The 17,544-nt window shown below is 43.1% G+C and overlaps 2 protein-coding genes and 1 non-coding gene across 3 annotated transcripts; 1 reads left to right on the forward strand and 2 right to left on the reverse strand.

The window, feature by feature from the left end:
• Positions 1–162: 162 nt before the first annotated feature.
• LOC139217722 (ras association domain-containing protein 1-like) lies at positions 163–10,214 on the reverse strand. Its single transcript, XM_070849135.1, has 7 exons — positions 9,954–10,214; positions 8,611–8,963; positions 7,711–7,835; positions 1,425–1,529; positions 1,052–1,337; positions 809–924; positions 163–702 (listed from the first exon to the last, which is right to left on the reverse strand). Exons 2-7 carry the CDS (start codon positions 8,927–8,929, stop codon positions 556–558), a joined length of 1,098 nt encoding a protein of 365 aa, XP_070705236.1. The 5' UTR covers positions 8,930–8,963; positions 9,954–10,214; the 3' UTR covers positions 163–555.
• Positions 10,215–10,739: 525 nt separating this feature from the next.
• On the reverse strand, positions 10,740–17,260 carry zmynd10 (zinc finger, MYND-type containing 10). The gene is made up of 12 exons (XM_070837143.1): positions 17,172–17,260; positions 14,882–14,990; positions 14,613–14,729; positions 14,469–14,522; positions 13,960–14,112; positions 13,755–13,843; positions 13,304–13,398; positions 13,009–13,181; positions 12,452–12,577; positions 12,249–12,370; positions 12,014–12,139; positions 10,740–11,092 (listed from the first exon to the last, which is right to left on the reverse strand). The coding sequence occupies exons 1-12, from the start codon at positions 17,258–17,260 to the stop codon at positions 10,990–10,992; spliced, it is 1,356 nt and encodes a 451-aa protein (XP_070693244.1). The 3' UTR covers positions 10,740–10,989.
• Positions 16,126–16,199, forward strand: trnan-guu (transfer RNA asparagine (anticodon GUU)). Its single transcript has one exon. It is a non-coding gene; the product is annotated as a tRNA-Asn (tRNA).
• Positions 17,261–17,544: the final 284 nt, after the last annotated feature.

A 17,544-nucleotide genomic window follows, 5' to 3' on the forward strand; every position in this document is an offset into this window, starting at 1 on the left:
AATCCAGATACCTTTCAGTAACAGTATGGTTTTGATGGTGGGTTGTTCAAAGACCAGATTGAGTTTATTTAAACTTTGCCGAATTTAACTTGCAGACATGTGATTATCTGCTACTACAGCACGGGGTTGTGGATTATTATTTTATATAAGAATACAAGAATACTTATACAAGAAATGTCAAAACCATCACTGACTTTTTCTTTAAACACAACTGAGGTATCACAGGATAATCAGATGGTACCCAATAACATAAAAAAAAACATTACTGGATACAACCGCTGTCTTGTCTGCCAGTCTTCGCTTCTCTCAACTCATTCTCTCAGGCACATCAGACTCTCCGGGTGTAAGGCACTTCTCATCTCTCGCATCATTTCACACGCACATTCGCGCTAGCTCTCTCTCTCTCATTGTCTTGCGCCCTGTCTCACTCTCTCGTTCACCGAAGAGGTGTTTTGCATTGTGTTCTCAGGGATCTTTGGATGCAGTGATGGCTGGTCACCTTCAGGCGATCGTCCAGCCAAGAGGTGCACGTTTAACCCCCAGCATGGTGTTGTCTCAGCCAGGGGTCGAGCCAGCCAGAGCCTCCTGCATCTTAGTGCGGGCCAGAGCGTACCGCTGCACTATCTGCTTGACGTGTTCCTCTTCTTCACGCTGCAGAATGCGCATGAAGTTCTTTAACTCGGGCATGGAGAAGGCATGCCACTGTAAGGAGAGAACAATCTTTTTAGTGTGTGCATGCAGAATGTAAACTAACCATGTTTGTGGGATCCACCACATTGTTTTGCATCTATTATTTTTATGCACTCACATTGACTTCTCCAGTTTCATTCTCTTTCAGAACAAAACTGAGGACTTTCTCATTGGGCCCAGCACCCAGACGCAGGCGGAGGGGACGCTCATCATCTGACAGCTTGCGGACATAAACTGAGGGAGGCAGATAAAGAGACTCAGTTGAGTGTACAGCATAAAAATATTGATTTCAAAAAGGAATGAAGTTGTCAGAGTTCAATGTGTAAACATACTGAAAAAAAAAAAAAGTGGGGAGCAATACCTTGGTCATGACGCTCGCTGCGTTCAAACAGAGCAAACTTTCCAGGATTGTCCACCACAGTAAACTTTTTCAACAAAGCCTCGATGACCTCGCGGGCAGGAGTGCGTGAGCTTATGTGCAGGTGCTTGGATGCGTCCTTCGGCAGGTAGAAAGAGGTGCGGCGCTTCACTCCGCTAGCCTTCCTCCCTCCGGCATCGTGGCCTCCTTTCTTTGGATGTGTAACCGACACAGGTCGCGCCAGCTTGAACTGCACCTTTATGAAGCCGGTGTAGGAACCATCCTTGTTCTGTTGAGGAGAATTAACATTTTACACTGAAGGAAGAGCAGCTTCACATTAAAATGCATGGACTTGTTGCGAGTCGTCACTGCTCACCATGTTCATGAACAGATTGCTGTTGATTTGAGCGTTGTATTCCTTCACCTTCTGCTGGATATCTGCAGTTGTCAGCTCCTGCTTTCCCCACTCAGTTTGTTCATCCTACAGGGGACAGTGAGGAGTTACAGTGTTAAACCACCAGGTGTCAGTGCTCACCTCCAAACCACCACAGGAACAAGAAAAACCACTGCACTACACACACCAGTACGAGAATGGACACCGGATACGGCCTTGGGTTGTGACATTAAAAATGTCATGTTCTGTAATAGTTGCAGACCTTGTGGATATCTTACAGTTTTTGTAAAATCACAAACACACGACAGAATTGTTGACCTTCTTGAGTAAGACTTTTACACAAGTAAAAATCTCTTTACAACATGCTGGTGTTCTATGAAAACACTGTGTGAGCCAAAATAAGGGAAATGACGAGGGTGTTTAGTACAAAGTTGGAAGGAGTTGTGAGGCTCTCATGTCAAAGCAACAGTGGTGTCATCCAAATTTGATTTCAACAAGTTCCTCCTCCGCCAGTGCTGATTACTGTTGTTTAGAGGAGGATCACAAACAGCCACACTAGTTAAGATGTTGTTCATTAAATTTGTTAGGTTCGGTTATTTCTAACAATGAGCACCAGTTGCATCAGACTCTCAACTTCCTGACAACGTAGCAGAGATGTCGTCAGCTCAGCCCAATCCTGTTTGACTGCTCTGATCCCACGGGGTAGGAGGGGAAAAGGCAGGGAGGAGGGAGGAAGAGGCTGAGAAGGGGGGGGGTTATGGGCAACTTGCAGCTGTTAGCAATGACTGCAGACCAACGGTCCTGCATCGCATTCCTCAACTTGGTATTCATATAAAAATAGCCTCCCCTCTCAGACTCTCCCAAGCGGGAGAGACAATGCCCTCCCTTGTTTTTCAGGCACATCCTGTGAAGTCAGCTGCCTCATCAACCGCTCACTCCCAGTCATGTTTCAGTCATGCACATTTGGCCTCCAGCATCTGCATGCTCGTTACCTCAATAAGTGTTTTTCCTGTGTCTACCAGCCGGTTGGTATTTCCTGTATAAAAAAGGCAAATTTCACACAACTCTGAGGCGGCACAAATTTATACTGTACTGCAGCTAATTCCCTGAGGCTGGGGAAGGGGGTTTCCTAAGGAGTAAAGTCCAATTATCACTACCCTCAAGGTCCTGGGAATGCAGCTAACATCTAAACTGCTACTTAAGCAGATTTCTCCCTTATCATAAACGAGCATTTGTGCACAAATGTTCAAATTGTCTCTAAATATCTAGCAGTCATCTGTTTTCATGGCCCAGATTATCTAAAGAGAAACAAACCAGGCATAGCTGCAGGCATCCAAAAGCCTAGGAGGGTGATAAATGGACGTCAAGCAGGAGCAACATCAATAGCCACAATCTTGGGGAAGATTGAAAGACTGTAGAGTTAATGCGCTGCTGTTTACAACTCAATAAATCAATATGAGATCCATCTCAAGACTTCCAATGTGGTGACAGTGGGAGGACAAACATATGAAACAACCGTGTCTCTACGTGCAGTCAAAACGAGTGCAATACCAAAATATACAGTGCGGAAAGTGTCGACAACCAAAAAAACTGCTTTGTGCACGGAGACAGAAATAGGCGAATGTTACAGTAAACTGCAACTGTTTCTCAATAAAGACATTTGATTCGTGAGTGGGTGTGGGTGACAAAAGGAACAGAAAACGAACAAATCCAAAACAACCCATGAGTCATGTGTGATTGCGATATCACTGTGAGAAACCTGAAGGAGCAGTCGATGTACAGTGGGTGTTAGACTGGAAACTCGAGAGGCTGGTGTGCGTCACAAAACATGACTTTTGGGTTTGGTCTCACCACGAGTTCATCTGTGGGTCTGTGCTTGTTACAATACAACTCTGAACCAAAGGCCGGTGTCTGCTCCCCCCCCAGAGCTGATGATTATGCACTTTAAAGTTAAGTTCACACACTCAGGCCTGTTTGCTCAAAACTAGATTAACAGGAACTCCACCCTCAGCCTGCAGGCCCAGCTGGGAAGCATCTCCTCAGCTGGGGACAGATAGCAGCTCCAGACAAGGGGTGCAGCTGAGTAACACACCCTGACATTTAACCCCTAAAAAAAAAAGTATGAGAAAACTACCTAATTTAACTCCTCAGGAAGAGAGGAGAAATATCAAATAACGCGAGAGTAGCTGTGAGGAACCGCTCTGCGTCCACCTCTATGGTCTCACTTCCTGTTTTACATAGCTGACATGACTTTTAACAAACTTTTATTTACGTTTACGTCTACCTCTCACCTTCTGTATGTTAGCATTAACCTTAGCCTTGTGGGTTTTGGGGAAGAAGGATGTCCGGGCGGTGAAGTACTGCTCGAACTCGGTGTCGGAGTCCTCCTCGCTGCAGTAGCCGCTGCTGGTGGAGCTGCCCCAGGTCATCTCGAAGGAGGGCGTTTTGTCCGAGCTGCTAGCCGCGTTTGTCATGCTGACAACACCTTTAGCACTAGAGTCAACTACGGGAACTTAACTCACCACGACTAAAAGTGCTAAAAGAAAAAAAACACTTTTAGCTAAATTTACACTAAAACCTGGTTTAACTGGAGCCTTTAACGTCAATTAACGGCTATGCTAGCTAACTTTGACGGCTAACTTCTCTCACAGACGACCAAATATCTTCCGCGCCGCGATAACAACAGACAAATCGCCAAAATGTTATTGATTTTCTCTCTCAGAGTTATAATCTGCCGGCCACGTTTCCACTACAGGCTGTGTGAAACAGGATGTGTTCAGGGCCCCCGCCCCTGCTGCTTCGCTTCCTTCCCCCCGCCGAGGCCCCACCCTGGTCCGTTGGCTTGGGTTTGGAAAATACACAAAACTACCGCAGCCGGGTGCGATTGGACGCCGAGGGGAAATACCACATGCCTCACCCCTCCCATCACCCCGTCTCTCTCATCCTCCCCCTCCCCCTCCCCCTCCTCTTCCTCCCACGGATGCTGCTCCCTCTCCCCCCCGCTGACCCTGTCCCCGGTCATGTGATAACTGGACGGACTGGTCACACAGCCAGAGAGCACATGGGAGTTATTAGTCAACTGATGAGCTGCACACAATTATAGCTCAGCTCTAAAACTTTAGACTGCTTAAGTTTTTCCTTTTCTGTATTCAAAAGTTTAAGAGTGCGTGGTGGGAAAAAAAGGAGGGAAATACACCAAACCCTCCTAAATACACAGAGAAATAGTACATAGTCACTACATGGTAGCTAATTTGCACTGTTTTTCACTCATAATTTCAAATACCTCGTCCATACTGTACATTTATGTCTGTGCAACTCATTTTTCATGTGCAATAATTATTTATTTATTTTTCATTTCACCTTACTCAACAACCATATCAATATGCTGCACACCATGTGTGGGCCTTCAGCACCAGGATCAGGAAGCACTGCCCAAGGGGAGCAGCAGAGGTAGAGAGATCCTAACGTTATCAGAAAACGATTTTCCATCTTGTGAAGAGTTCACAACAACTCCCAGGTTATAATCACGACTGGATTTTTTTTCTGAAAGCTCCTATATGGTGACTTACTACTTAACAGAGCGCTGAAGGATGAGTTAGCATTTTTGCACGTTTTTTGATGAGCTTTTGGTAAGATGCCTGAAATAAGGTTTCCAGTTAACACAAAATAAAGCTTCACGTTTTGTTCAAAGAACATAAAATATGTCAGCAAATACCCCACAAAAGGCTGCTGCTGCTAACAAGTGGTTAAATGAGATGGTTGTCGGCGGCATCATGACACACACACAGAAACTCATCTACTCTTGAAAATCTTTTCTAGATGAAAAGATTTTACAGCCTCTCGTTGTCTTTATACAAACTATTGTAAGCGCCATCATGGTGATGCTGCAGTCAAGTGACCATAGTGTAGTTTGTTTATATCCTACTGTTAGCTTTTTACTGGCAGTTGCATTTATGCTTCAAATAATGTTTATTTCTGAAGATTATCTCACTGAAAAAAACCTTCAAGTATCACAGACTTTTGTTCGCCACAGAGCTTTTTGATTTTCTGCAATAACCCAAAACCCATTTGAGAAATCCTGCTGGCTGTTTGTTGAGAGAACCACGGCGATGTTAAGTTTCGGGTTGGCCTACAAAAGTATGTCATCCCTGCAAGACTGTAAAACGACAACTTGTGAAGGGTTTACAACAACTTCAAGGTCGTGATTACGATTTTCCTAAAGGCAAACAAGTAAGCTGACCTTCATGTGTAAAATCAGTCGAGTGCTCCTTTAATCAATCACCATTTTCATTAATAAATTATTTAACAGTCTGAGTCTCTTCTCCAGCAAATTGCCTGACATTTCCTGTCACCTGCTTCTTAAAGATGAGCGTTTCTTTTTAAAAAAATAATATTAAATCAAACATTGTTAAGACACAAAACGAGCACCATGACTGTCACCCTGGGAAACTATGAAAGACAACTGTCAGGATTTTCATTTTGTAGAAAATACAGCTGAACAGCAAATGAAAATAACATGAATGTACCAATCCAACATGCCTAATTGGTATCAGTGCAGATCTTGACCTGAATAAGCTGACTGAGTATAAAAACAATTTTCAGTATGCTGTAAACACTTTTTAAACCATCTGGGGGACTGATGCTAAGATGTGACCACAGATGAAGACTCAGTTTCGGGATCATAGCGTTTGTGCTGTGAATCGCTCCACTGAAAACTATAATCAGGTGTGTTGATACGATTGTCTTTAATTTCTGCTAGAAAATGACCAGCATTTAAAACTGAGATGAGAGGCTTTTTTTCAGTTTCTATGATTCTGAGACGGATAAACAATCTCCTTTTTTTTCTCTTTTGTTCACCCACATCGTACCCTCTTAATTGATTCAAGTAAAAACACTGAGGAGGACATAAAAACAAGGGCACGCGTCCAACTGGTGAGAACATTTTGAAATAACTATTTCTCTCTGCTGAGGTGTAGGTCACATCTTTTTGCATTACAATATTGGCTGTCAGCACACACACGTTGGCTGATACATGTTGGCAGGAAATACTTTGGAGCCTCCTAGCGTGAACACATGTGGGCTGCTACACCCAGAAACCCTCCAGCTGTTCTTACACCGAACCAAAGGAAAAACATTTCAGTGGCACAAACCTTACAAAAGTAAATAATACATTAAAAACGATACGATTCTGCTTTTTTTTTTTGCTGACACAGAGCAAAATGAACCTGTCTTGCATTCTTTGTTCTGTTGGTCTTTCTACGTGTGCAACCTTTGCTGTCTTTTGTAACAGGTCGTGTTCATGTCACACCAACACCATATCTAACTGCGTCTTACTGTTCATACTACAGCTAGCTGAAGTTTTTACATTCCAGTCGTGCTTTGATAAGCAACCAGGGTTGATACAGAGGAAATAAAACCTGTTACCCAGAGACCAAACCCTGCTGTCATGAACAGCTGCTAGCCTCGACTAACCTGTTTATAAAAACTATGGTACAGAGAAACATTGTGAGGAATCCTCTTCTATAAGATTTTAGATGTAAAGCCGCCAGGATTTGACATTAATTAATTAGTGCATCTTCTCTTCTGAAAATGCATTAATTGAAGATTATAAGATTCTCTCTGGATAAGTGTAATAAAATGCCCTAAAACACAGAACTCCTTGCTGTCATATATATATATATATATATATATATATACTGTATATGTACACCCACGTCAGTACACTCGGCTGTCGGAGGACTCTTGCTTATTATTACCTGTAATTTTCAGTTACAATTACAAACTTCCCCTTCAAATCCCTTTACTTCTCTTTAAAATGTGATGGCCTACCTCGTACTGCCCTGCATGATTGTTCACAGCAAACATACGGTAACCTCTGGCATGGTCAGGTAAGCTTTAATTATGTGGCCGTGCAGTTAGTGCAATTGAAGCTGTGTATTTATTGCAGTGGAAAAGTGGTTCCTGATTTTGGCCATGAAATAGTTCCTTTGTTGACTAAAGCGACCCAGTAGAATTACTATGTAATCAAACCAGGCAGCACACAAGGTCACATGCCAAGTATAGAGACCCGAAGAGGCCACCAGTTTTCTCACCCATTGTGTTATATATAATGGTAAATATAGTGGAACGATATGGAAATAATTTCTTGCTGTTTAAAATGCCATAAAAAGTAAACAGTGACTTCTACCACTTCTGACTGTGAGCAAGGCTGCTTATAAACTATTGAACTATTGAAGCCCTTCACACTGCCGCATACAAAGGTCCTTACCACATTTGTGTCAGTCTCTATGGTGTACTCCACAACACAGGTGTGGTCGGCCACAGAGCCGCGGTCCCAGCTGCAGTCCAGCCGAATCAGGGCACGACAGCGGTAGTGGCATGTGAACTTACAGTCTGTAAGTGCAGAAAGTCACAGAGTTTAGACAGACACTGCAAAATGTATGAATACATGCAACATTACTGTAGAGAGCGATTCTAAATGAGTGATGTCCTCCTCTGGCCATTAATGGTCACTGCAGTTATTCTGAGTTGGCTCTCAGCTGCATTTACCATCCTCTCCCTTTTGTGTCACAATATCAATAAAAACTAAAATAAATGGTCAACATGTCTTCAAATGGCAGCTCAACCTGCTGTGGAGTGCAGCTGTGAAATAAAACAGGTGAGACACTAAATATCATGTGTATGTAGAGTTTGTCATTCTGTATAAATCAAACTTCTCTTTGATCAAAGTCTTAACAGTTATCAGTGTTTCATTAATGTGACTGCGGTTTCATATTCAGATTGCTGTTGAGAAGCACACTAAATGCTTTTCATAAACCACAGCTCCATTTTAGTGGGTTTCAGTTGTTGAAAAGGAAGTTCGAGACTATTGCGACTCCACGACAAGTCTTAAGCAAAAACAGCATGCAGGTCTGTGCAGCCAACTCTGGTCCTCGATAATGATCAAACCACCAGAACCACTAAAACAACTGCTTGCATGTTGGGTTCCGGTTCCTTCAAAAACGCTCAAATCAAGCAGTAAAAGTTATGATGTCTGCGTTTCAACAGGCTGAGCACGTGGATACTTGGGCCTCCACCTACATTGGTAGCTACGTCTTCCTCTCATTTCTGATCATGCATATGCACAGAAGCAATCAGACACACAGACAGCCTACGTAAGCCCACTCACTGACACACCGCAGGCTCTGCTTGTACAGGCCCCAGATGAAGTCCCCACACAGGTCACACCACGTGGGCTGAGCGTGGCTGCACGGCTGGAAGTTGTGTCCCTCTCCCTTCTCCTCAGTGAGCTGGTGGTCCTCAGTGCTGCTCAGGACTCTGATGATGCCCACCCGGCTCAGCAGGTCTGGGACCTTCCCCGGGCTGATCCTCAGGGCATTGGCCCTCTCCAGGCGTGGAGGTGAGCAGGGCGAACGCGTGCCGGTCAGCTCTATCTGCTCTCTGCCTGGCCTCAGGTCGCGGAGCTCGATGAGCTCCCCCAAAGACATAGTGCCGCTCAGAGCTTGGCTTCCTCCATTTTCACTGACAGACAGAAAAACACAGAATGACACACTGGCACCTGCCAAAGACTGTTTGGCTCCTGTACTATACTGTACTCCTGTACTGTACTAACTATAAGAACTATACACATCGGTGACAGGAGTATTCAGAAGCTGTACTTATGTAAAGAAGCAATACCACAGTTTAAAGAAACGTCATTATAAGTCAACATCCTGCGTTCAGTCGCTCAGCACAGACACATTAACAGCTAAAAGCATCAAAAGTGAAAGTACCCACTGCACTTCAGAATAATCTCTTTACATAATTTATAATGATTACACAGCCAGTTTAGGTGGAGTTTAGTTTAATTTCACCTAATATATTTATTTTATTTTACTTATTTTCATTTAATTTACACACTGTTTGACAGTTTCAATTGTAACAATGCATCACTTTTTTATAAACTGATCACGTTTTATGGGTAAAATCATATTGTAGCTGTCAAATAAATACAATCATGTAAAAAGTACAATATTTCACACTGAAATGTAGTGAAGCGTAAGTATAGCAGCATAAAATGGAAACCTACCTAAACTGTACAGCTCTAGAGTCACATTGATTATATATAGGTATTATGTAATGTTTGCTTGCTATTGGCCATTTTAACACACAGGCTTACTGTATTTTTGGTATGTGGTGGTTTGTGTTGTATGACATGTTGGTTTGTCAGACATTAGTTACTCTGTTGAAGTTATTACATAACAATTGACAGTCTGCAAACCCTGCACAAGTAAAGTATGAAAGTAGCAACAACAGCCTGATGTAAAACACATGACTGTAACATGTTCATGTGCAAAATGTCCCAATTGTACGTTTTACGAAACATGACCCTTCCTTCCTAAATCCTCTGTTAATAAAGAGGCTGAAAACTCAAATGTTTGGTCATAAACCCACCAGCCTTGTAAATGAAACGGATCATCTCTGAAAGTACAAAGTAGGAATAAATCCTCAGTTATCTTCAGCCCGACTCACCAGAACAGGGGAGAAAACGGCCCCGTGGCAGCCGCTTTGTCTCAAAACTTTCTTCCATCCGAGGAGAAAAAGTTTCCGCAGAAATGTCTGTTTCCAAGTAGCGGAGGTGTGTGAGTGTATGTGTGTGTGTGTGTGTGCAGCCTCGGCTACATCTCTGGAAATAATCGATCATCACCGGCTGTTCACAGCGACAGACGGAGGCCGTAGGTTAGTTTGTCCGGTAACATCAGTCTGATCAGAAGTGGGACATTAACCCACTTGTGACTGTGGCAGACTGAGCTGAGGGAGGAAGCAGCATATCATGAGAAAGAGAGAGTGAGATGAGACTTGAGTTGAGCCGACATCCGGAATGCTTTCACATAGGGGGTGCCTCTGAGCCCGGAGCACAGCTGAGGAGGCGTGCAAAGTCCCCCACCCCATCAAACCTCTGCCCCAAACAGTGATGGATGGATGGAAAACCTCAAATATATAAGAATAAGCTGCAAAAAACCTTGAACTACAAATATTTAACCCTGTGGCCAAGCCTGCTGATCCTCTGCACAAACATTCAGGGGGGTAAAGTCTGAACATAACCTACAGGAATATTAACCAAGAGGAAGGACCACAAATTCAGAACTACTTTAAGCTCACCAGTCATCAGTGACTCCACATGAATCCAGAGAGTTTATGTTTCTCTCTGTTATAGTCATTGAAAAACACGCACATGCTTTTGTTTTTATGAGCGCTGAGCGAGAGGACGAGGTAGAAAAGCATTCGGTAAAGCACTATTTTTATTTTCTACCTCTGTCGAAGTATAAAATCTCTTGACAGAGAGGGAAGTGGAGAGAGCCCCCCACACTCCTTCATTAAAGAGACCAATGATTAAAACAGTCATAGGAACAAACATTACAGTCAGAAACTACAAGATTTTGACCTTTTCCAGCACTCAAAGAAAGAAGATTTAAAATGTACAAGAATCCAAAAGCAGATCTGTTCTCCTCCTGTCATGTGACTGTGCTGATCTCCTGTTCGCCCATGTGCTTCTACAGTCTGTCTCTCAGCTGCTGCTGATGTGCAGCTCCCTCTGGATCTTCTCTGTGGCCTCGGCCATGAGCTGGCAGGCTTTCTTGTGTTTAGGCCAGTGCTTCACCTGACATTCTCTGAAAAACAAAACACAAGATGAGTGAGACTTTACATACATTGGTGCATCATATCAACATAACAAAAACATTTATGTATGATTTTCAGTATTACAGAGGAGTGTGTCTGATGTAGAAACACAGACATATATCCATCCGTCCAAGCCATTCTCCGAACGGTTGTCGTGGCAGCAGGCTAAGCAAGGTAGTCCACTGGTCACATTACCTAGCCATGTCCTCCAGCCATCTGGGATATGTAGTCCCCCCAGCATGTGCAGCATACCCTTACAGTTTGTATACGTAATAGGTTTGGTTGTTTAATGTAACTAGAATAACAACCAGAGGATTCTAAATATGGAAGAAGGAAGAGCAGCGACAAAAGGGGAAATGCCTAAGAGAGACTCAGGAGACTGATGAAAAAGTATTGTGCATTTAAAAAACAAGAATACCACAAAAATAAAGCAAACAAAGAATAAAACAAATACAGGCATTCAAAAAAGGCACTTTTGTGATATCACATTTAACACTGTTAGAGTAGTTTAGTAGCTCAGGTTTACACCCACATGCTTTAGGGATTTCTCTTTTGGGTTTAGCTGCACCTCATTTACTCGGTGGTTTGGATCCAATAAGAGAAATGCTGAGACAATTAACTTCCTTTTCCAGCGTTCATCACAAGTATCATTAAACAAAATTATTAAACACAACAACAAACCAAAGCTAAAGTTGCAACAGAACTGAAAACAGAACAGAAGAGAAATACTTTGCCTAAGCCTGACCTGCAGCAGCTCCTCCACCTGCCATAACATCACTAGGTGAGGGTTGGCAAAAGTAGATCAGCTAGTAAATGTAGGTGCTTTGCCCTTAGGTTCAGCTCCCTCTTCACCACAACAGTCTGGTACAGTGTCTCCATCACTGCTGGACTTGTTTCTGTTTAAGTCTTACCTGTGACAGTACCACTCTCCCTGACATCGAGAGCATCTCTTTGCAGCCTCTTTCCCACAGGATCCACACTTTGGCTTCTCAGGAAGTAAACTCTCCATCACATCCAGGTTGTACGTCTGGGCCAAGCTGGTTATAAAGAATAAAAATAATAATACTTAATAAACGCAATGCAACTGGATTGAGTGCCTCTGTGACTCTGTGCCTGCAGTGCTCAGACAGGTGTTTTCACTCTCACCTCTGCGCCTGTAGCCTCAGGTCACTTTCAGATGGGTTGAAGGTTTCTTTGACTTGATATTTTGCTGTTGCCTTCCACTTCCCAGAATTCTCCCTCACAATGTGGTTCCACATTTCAGGGATCTGTACATAAAGCAAAGCTATGGGTAAATGCACAGGGGCGTGGGTGGGTATAGAGACACGTGTGCAGGTGTTGGTGTCTACCTGCTCCAAAATAAGCTCTTTTTTTGGAGGGGCGGGGTCTGAAACAGCAAGGTGAGCCAGGAAGCGCTGCAGCTCCACCAGGTTGGGCAGCTGATCAATCAGCACCTCCGTCAAGAAACCGCGGAGCTGCGGCACATCAACGACAAATAATAGAGCAGCAAGAATGACAAAGTGAACTTCAGAATAAAAAAAAAAAAGATTTACGCAGACAGTGTAAGAACAATGTGATTACAGGAGGATGCACCAGGCTCTCCGGTTATATAATTAATGCAACAGGAAGAGGATGAGAGAGCAAATAATAGGAGGAAACATGTTGGTCAAAACAACCCCTGGAATCTGAATCTGTGTTTTAACAAGTTGGAGGACAATGATCTGGCACTCACACACTTCCTTGAGCTTCAGTTTACTGCTAATATACAGCAGCCACGGAGGAGGAGGAGGTGATAGATACACCTTGATTAACTAAAATAATTCGAGCAGCTCAGCATGACGCCCTGAAGATAAAGAAAGTAATGCTGAAAATCACTGACTGATGCAAAGTGTCGTCCACAGAATACCTTTAGAAGCTGGTTCTTATTGAAGCTGTTGAAGTCATATTTCCTTTGGCAGTCTTCCTTCAGCAGCAGGTTGTAAAGGGAAATCCAAACCTGACCATCCAGTTTTGTCATCTTTAAATGGTCCTCCACAGGAATCTTCTGCCATCTGCCATTCATGTACTTTTCTACCTGCCCTTCAGGTGCAGACATGGAGAAGGAAATTGTACGAAGGGTCATTTATTAGGCAAAAAGCACATTTACATTATAAGATGCAAAAATGTGAGGACACATTTGATATGCAAGAGGTGTGATATACCTCCTCTACAGCAACTCCAAGGGCAGCAGTCAATTAGCTGAACCAGCACACAAGGCAGGTTATGGGTGCACAGCATACGATTGATCACACTGATACTGTGAAGGAAAAATTGATAAATCGCTTATTCATTTTCAAGTAAACTGGCTGCTCATCTTAGGGGTTTGGACTGCTGTTTGGACAAAACAATCAATCTAACATTCATTTTAATCAGTTTCTATGAAATTGTGCCAGGTATTGTTGGCCACTGTGTTTTAAAAAACAAAACATGTTGTAAAAAAATAACTGATGTTAGTGTTAGTATCAGCCAGCAGCACTCTTAGTATCTAAAAGGACATAATGTGATGGTTTAGCTTGAAGTGGAAAGGCCTACAAGTGTGACACAAGCTCTGGGATTCTGTCCTGTGATGCCTCTAATCACTGAACCTTTCAGGCGACCCAGACACTGCCGTACCTCTCTGTGTGGTCCGTGATGTAGCGCAGCACAGAGACGGCCTTCAGAGAGATTTCAAACTCCAGCGCAAGACTCTGCACCTGCAACTCCTGCAGCAACAGAAAACAGTGATGTGACAGATCGATTTAAGTGAAAGAAAGGCTCTTCTGCAGCAGTCTGAACAATGAAACCCATCAGAAGCAGCATCACTCTGAGACGTCTTTACCTCCATAGAGGACGCAGCTGCCTGCCCTGTCAGGTTGTGTTGGCTGTGAGTTGTTACGCCCTCCCTGATCGCTTTGCTGGCCAGTAGGGTGAGTTTGCGGTGGCAGTAATCCACCAAGTCAAGAACAGAGTCATCAGCCGCCTCACATGAATCCTACACAACACACAAAACTCTTAAAAACACATAAAGCTTAATTTACACCAATGTTCATACAGAGAAAGAATCTATAGTGACACTTTTAACCCTTGTATGGTGTTCGGGTTTGTGGACCCGATTTCATCCGTTTTCATGTTCTTTATCAAAAGAAAAATTATACGATTAATCATTTTTTCAAACTCAGACTCATCAATATGAGCCAAGGCCAATGAGTCTGAGTTTGAAAAAATAATTAATCGTATAATTTTGCTCTTGATAAAAAAATGAAAACGGGTCCCACAGACCCGAGCACCATACAAGGGTTAAAATAAGCTACAGATTCGTATAATATAGGGGTTTGTGAGCACACTGACCTTATGAAACATTATCGTTTCAAGCAGGTTTATGATCGTGGCTTCGTGGTGGATCTAAGAAAGAGACATTAAAGAGGACACAAAGTCAGTTACAGTGTAAGAGCTGCTAGCCGGTGATCATTTTATGTCTCATTTTACACCCACCACCATGTAAAGATGAAATGTGTTCTTGGGATTAAAGTCCTGCAGCTGACACAAGATGGGGAACACGTTTTGCTTCCACACTTCAACAAGGATCATTTCATGGACCAGAACAGGTATCTAGAGAGGAGGGGGAGGGAGGAAAAGTAGATAAAAGCTTGTTTAAATGAGTTCATCACGCTATTATATATTTTTCCAGGCAATAGAAACGACCAGGGAAGTCTTTTGCCACTGGCATTTTGACATGATTTATAGTGAAGTAGTGAGGTCACCTTTCTGTATGATACCAAGAGCTCCTTAACAAATTCATCATGTGTGGCAGAAGCATTCAGTATTGCCTGCATGTTGAGTTTCTCAATGTGCTCATGCTGTCTGAACCACCTGTCAACACACAAAGAGAAAAATCATGACACAGGGCAGGGTTGGGCTTTATGAGCTGCTACTTAATGAACATCCACACCTGTCCGGTTATCCAGACATTAATTTGTACAAGATACAAACTCCAGAGAGACAACAGTGTCCAGCCATAGACTGTGATCCAGCCACAGACAGTCTATAGGAAGTGGAAGTAACCACTGTGACGTCACCTACTCATTTGTGAACCGCCGTTTTGAAGACTTGAGTTTGGCCTTATATGTGTCGCCATCTTGGTTTTTTTTTGGAGCCAGAAGTGACTTTCATTCCACGCAAACTGCATCTGATTGGTTAGTCACAAACTTTAAAGCATAGATTAGATCATCAACATGTCATCTGGCGTAGCTCTCATCACCACAGCTCTCTTAAGGGGAAAACAATGCCATATCCCACATATTGACAGTAACAGCGTCCACACAAGCCAATTCAAATTGATAACATTCTGCTAGAGAGATGCTGTGGAGTTGGTTGCAACAGGACTTAACATATTTAAAAACATTTAATTTGCTAACCTGAAGACTCTATGAGGTAAGAACACCTCTGGCCACGGAGTGAGTTACTGACGGACCTGAATACACCAGCCTGATGCTGCAGACTGGAGGGACATGACTGAAAGTGGATCAAATGAATCTTTTCTGTGTATCTTGTGCTTTCTAGGTCGTGTAGAGTGGATGTATATTTACCTGACGTGGTGCCTTCAGATAATTTATAAAGCAATTTCATTCAGTTGGTTCTCTATTGACGATGTTTTGTACCGCTATTTTACATTAAAATGTACAGCGAGTTTCGTTTGTTTATCCCCCAGAGAGAAGCGGGGACGTGTTGCAGGCTGAAGTTCCCGGATGTGCCGAAGTTGTCTATACCCTGCTTTATGGTCTATTTTAGTCTAAATGTGACCATAATCAGCCAATTGGTACTGAGGTCATAAATCAATGAATTTTTTAGACCTTCAAACAATCTGTTGAAACCAGAAGAGTCGCCCTGCTGGTCACAGAATGAACGCTGGCTTAAGACATGACAAAACAAGACAGCATTAGCCCCATGTTCCAGATGGAGAACCCACGCCCAGTCTAATGTGAGCTAAATTAGGGCTAGCATGACCGTCTCTGTGGCGCAATCGGTTAGCGCGTTCGGCTGTTAACCGAAAGGTTGGTGGTTCGAGCCCACCCAGGGACGTACTGTTTTTTTTTATCCTTTATTAATGCAGGTTGGGCGATTACGGCAGCGCATATGTGACACAAGACTTGAGTGGCGTGCTACGGAGCGAGTTTAGTGGGATAGCGAGATATGCTGAGCCTTAAGCCTGAAGGCTTGCTCTCCTCTTCCCTCGCTAGATCAGCACGGGGACTCAAACTAAACGTGGTCCGGAGGAGGCTGTGTTTAGAGTTTCGGCCTTGACAAGTCTCTTTATGAGCGACGTATACTCTCAGCCGAGGGACACTGTTGATGGGCAGTATGCTGGTCTAACGCGAAGTGTAGTATCGCTTTGTCACGGGAACATACATGCACTTAGTTTGTGTGCAATATTAACACACAGCAGATCATCCTCCCACTGACAGAATGATGAAGGCTGCGGATCAGGTTTTTATGTTTGGTCCTGATTAGCTGCAACGTCCGTATTACAGTTCACAGAGGAGTAGAAACTGGTTAGTATATTAGTATTCATCACGGATATTATTTAATCATTAAAATTAATTTCTGCATTTGTTACTATTTTCTGATTTTTACAACCCAAACAATGATGAATAAAATAATCGCCAGATTAATACATAAAGAAAATAAGCATCAATTGAAGTCCTATGCTAAATGGTTAAAATGAGCCCCACCCGCACCAACTACAACAGTTAAAATCTTGCTTTTTCCTTCATGCATGAGTAATACGCCACAGGGGACATTTTCTGCTTACACTTACACACTTTTACTTAAATGCCATTCTCAATGCAGGACTTTTACTTGTACTTGAGTATTTTACAGTATGGTATTAGTACTTATACTTTAGAATCTGAATACTTACTCCACCACTACATAAGTGTGTCAACACCTGAGACACAGTATATTGTTACACCCAGGCTAGTTTACCGGGCTTATATCTGTGTAAACTGACTGAAGTCTTGCTAACGTTAGCTGTAGCTAGCTGGGCCTTCTTACCTCGCAGAGCCCACTTCTTTGACAGAGAAAGTTTCCAGACTTTGAACAAACCCCTCTGCTTCCACAGGCAGAATTACCGACGTGTCCATTTCGATAAAAAAGAAAATTGCCCGAATTTAATTTCACTATCTCTTCATTCAAGTTGTTTCTGAAGTTAGCTAAACTTGTGTTAGCGGTTACCCTCGTCTCCTGTGGTTGTCACGGTTACTGTCGCTTCCTGTGGTCGTCATGGTTACAGTAAACCAAGCGTAGTTCCTGCCTGCAGCCGGAGGAGGGTGATGCTTCCTCAGGTAAAACCAGCACCTGGCTGAGTATGAAAAGGTCTAAAAAAATGACAAAGAAGTAGTACTAGCAGAGTGTACTTCCAGTGTCA

The sequence above is a fragment of the Pempheris klunzingeri genome, chromosome 2 (assembly GCF_042242105.1).
Source record: "Pempheris klunzingeri isolate RE-2024b chromosome 2, fPemKlu1.hap1, whole genome shotgun sequence".
Taxonomy (NCBI): Eukaryota; Metazoa; Chordata; class Actinopteri; order Acropomatiformes; family Pempheridae; genus Pempheris; species Pempheris klunzingeri.

What these genes read in the sequence shown, in the direction of transcription:
- LOC139217722 (XM_070849135.1), bottom strand. Translation starts at nt 8,929, where the DNA reads ATGTCTTTGGGGGAGCTCATCGAGCTCCGCGACCTGAGGCCAGGCAGA. An exon ending in GCAGAGCCTGCGGTGTGTCA is followed by an intron (nt 7,836 to 8,610) that starts GTGAGTGGGCTT and finishes CTGCACTTACAG; the next exon opens with ACTGTAAGTTCACATGCCAC. An exon ending in GCAATCTGTTCATGAACATG is followed by an intron (nt 1,338 to 1,424) that starts GTGAGCAGTGAC and finishes TCTCCTCAACAG; the next exon opens with AACAAGGATGGTTCCTACAC.
- zmynd10 (XM_070837143.1), bottom strand. Translation starts at nt 17,260, where the DNA reads ATGGACACGTCGGTAATTCTGCCTGTGGAAGCAGAGGGGTTTGTTCAA. An exon ending in AAAGAAGTGGGCTCTGCGAG is followed by an intron (nt 14,991 to 17,171) that starts GTAAGAAGGCCC and finishes GTGTGTTGACAG; the next exon opens with GTGGTTCAGACAGCATGAGC. An exon ending in ATAAGAACCAGCTTCTAAAG is followed by an intron (nt 12,578 to 13,008) that starts GTATTCTGTGGA and finishes GATGTGCCGCAG; the next exon opens with CTCCGCGGTTTCTTGACGGA.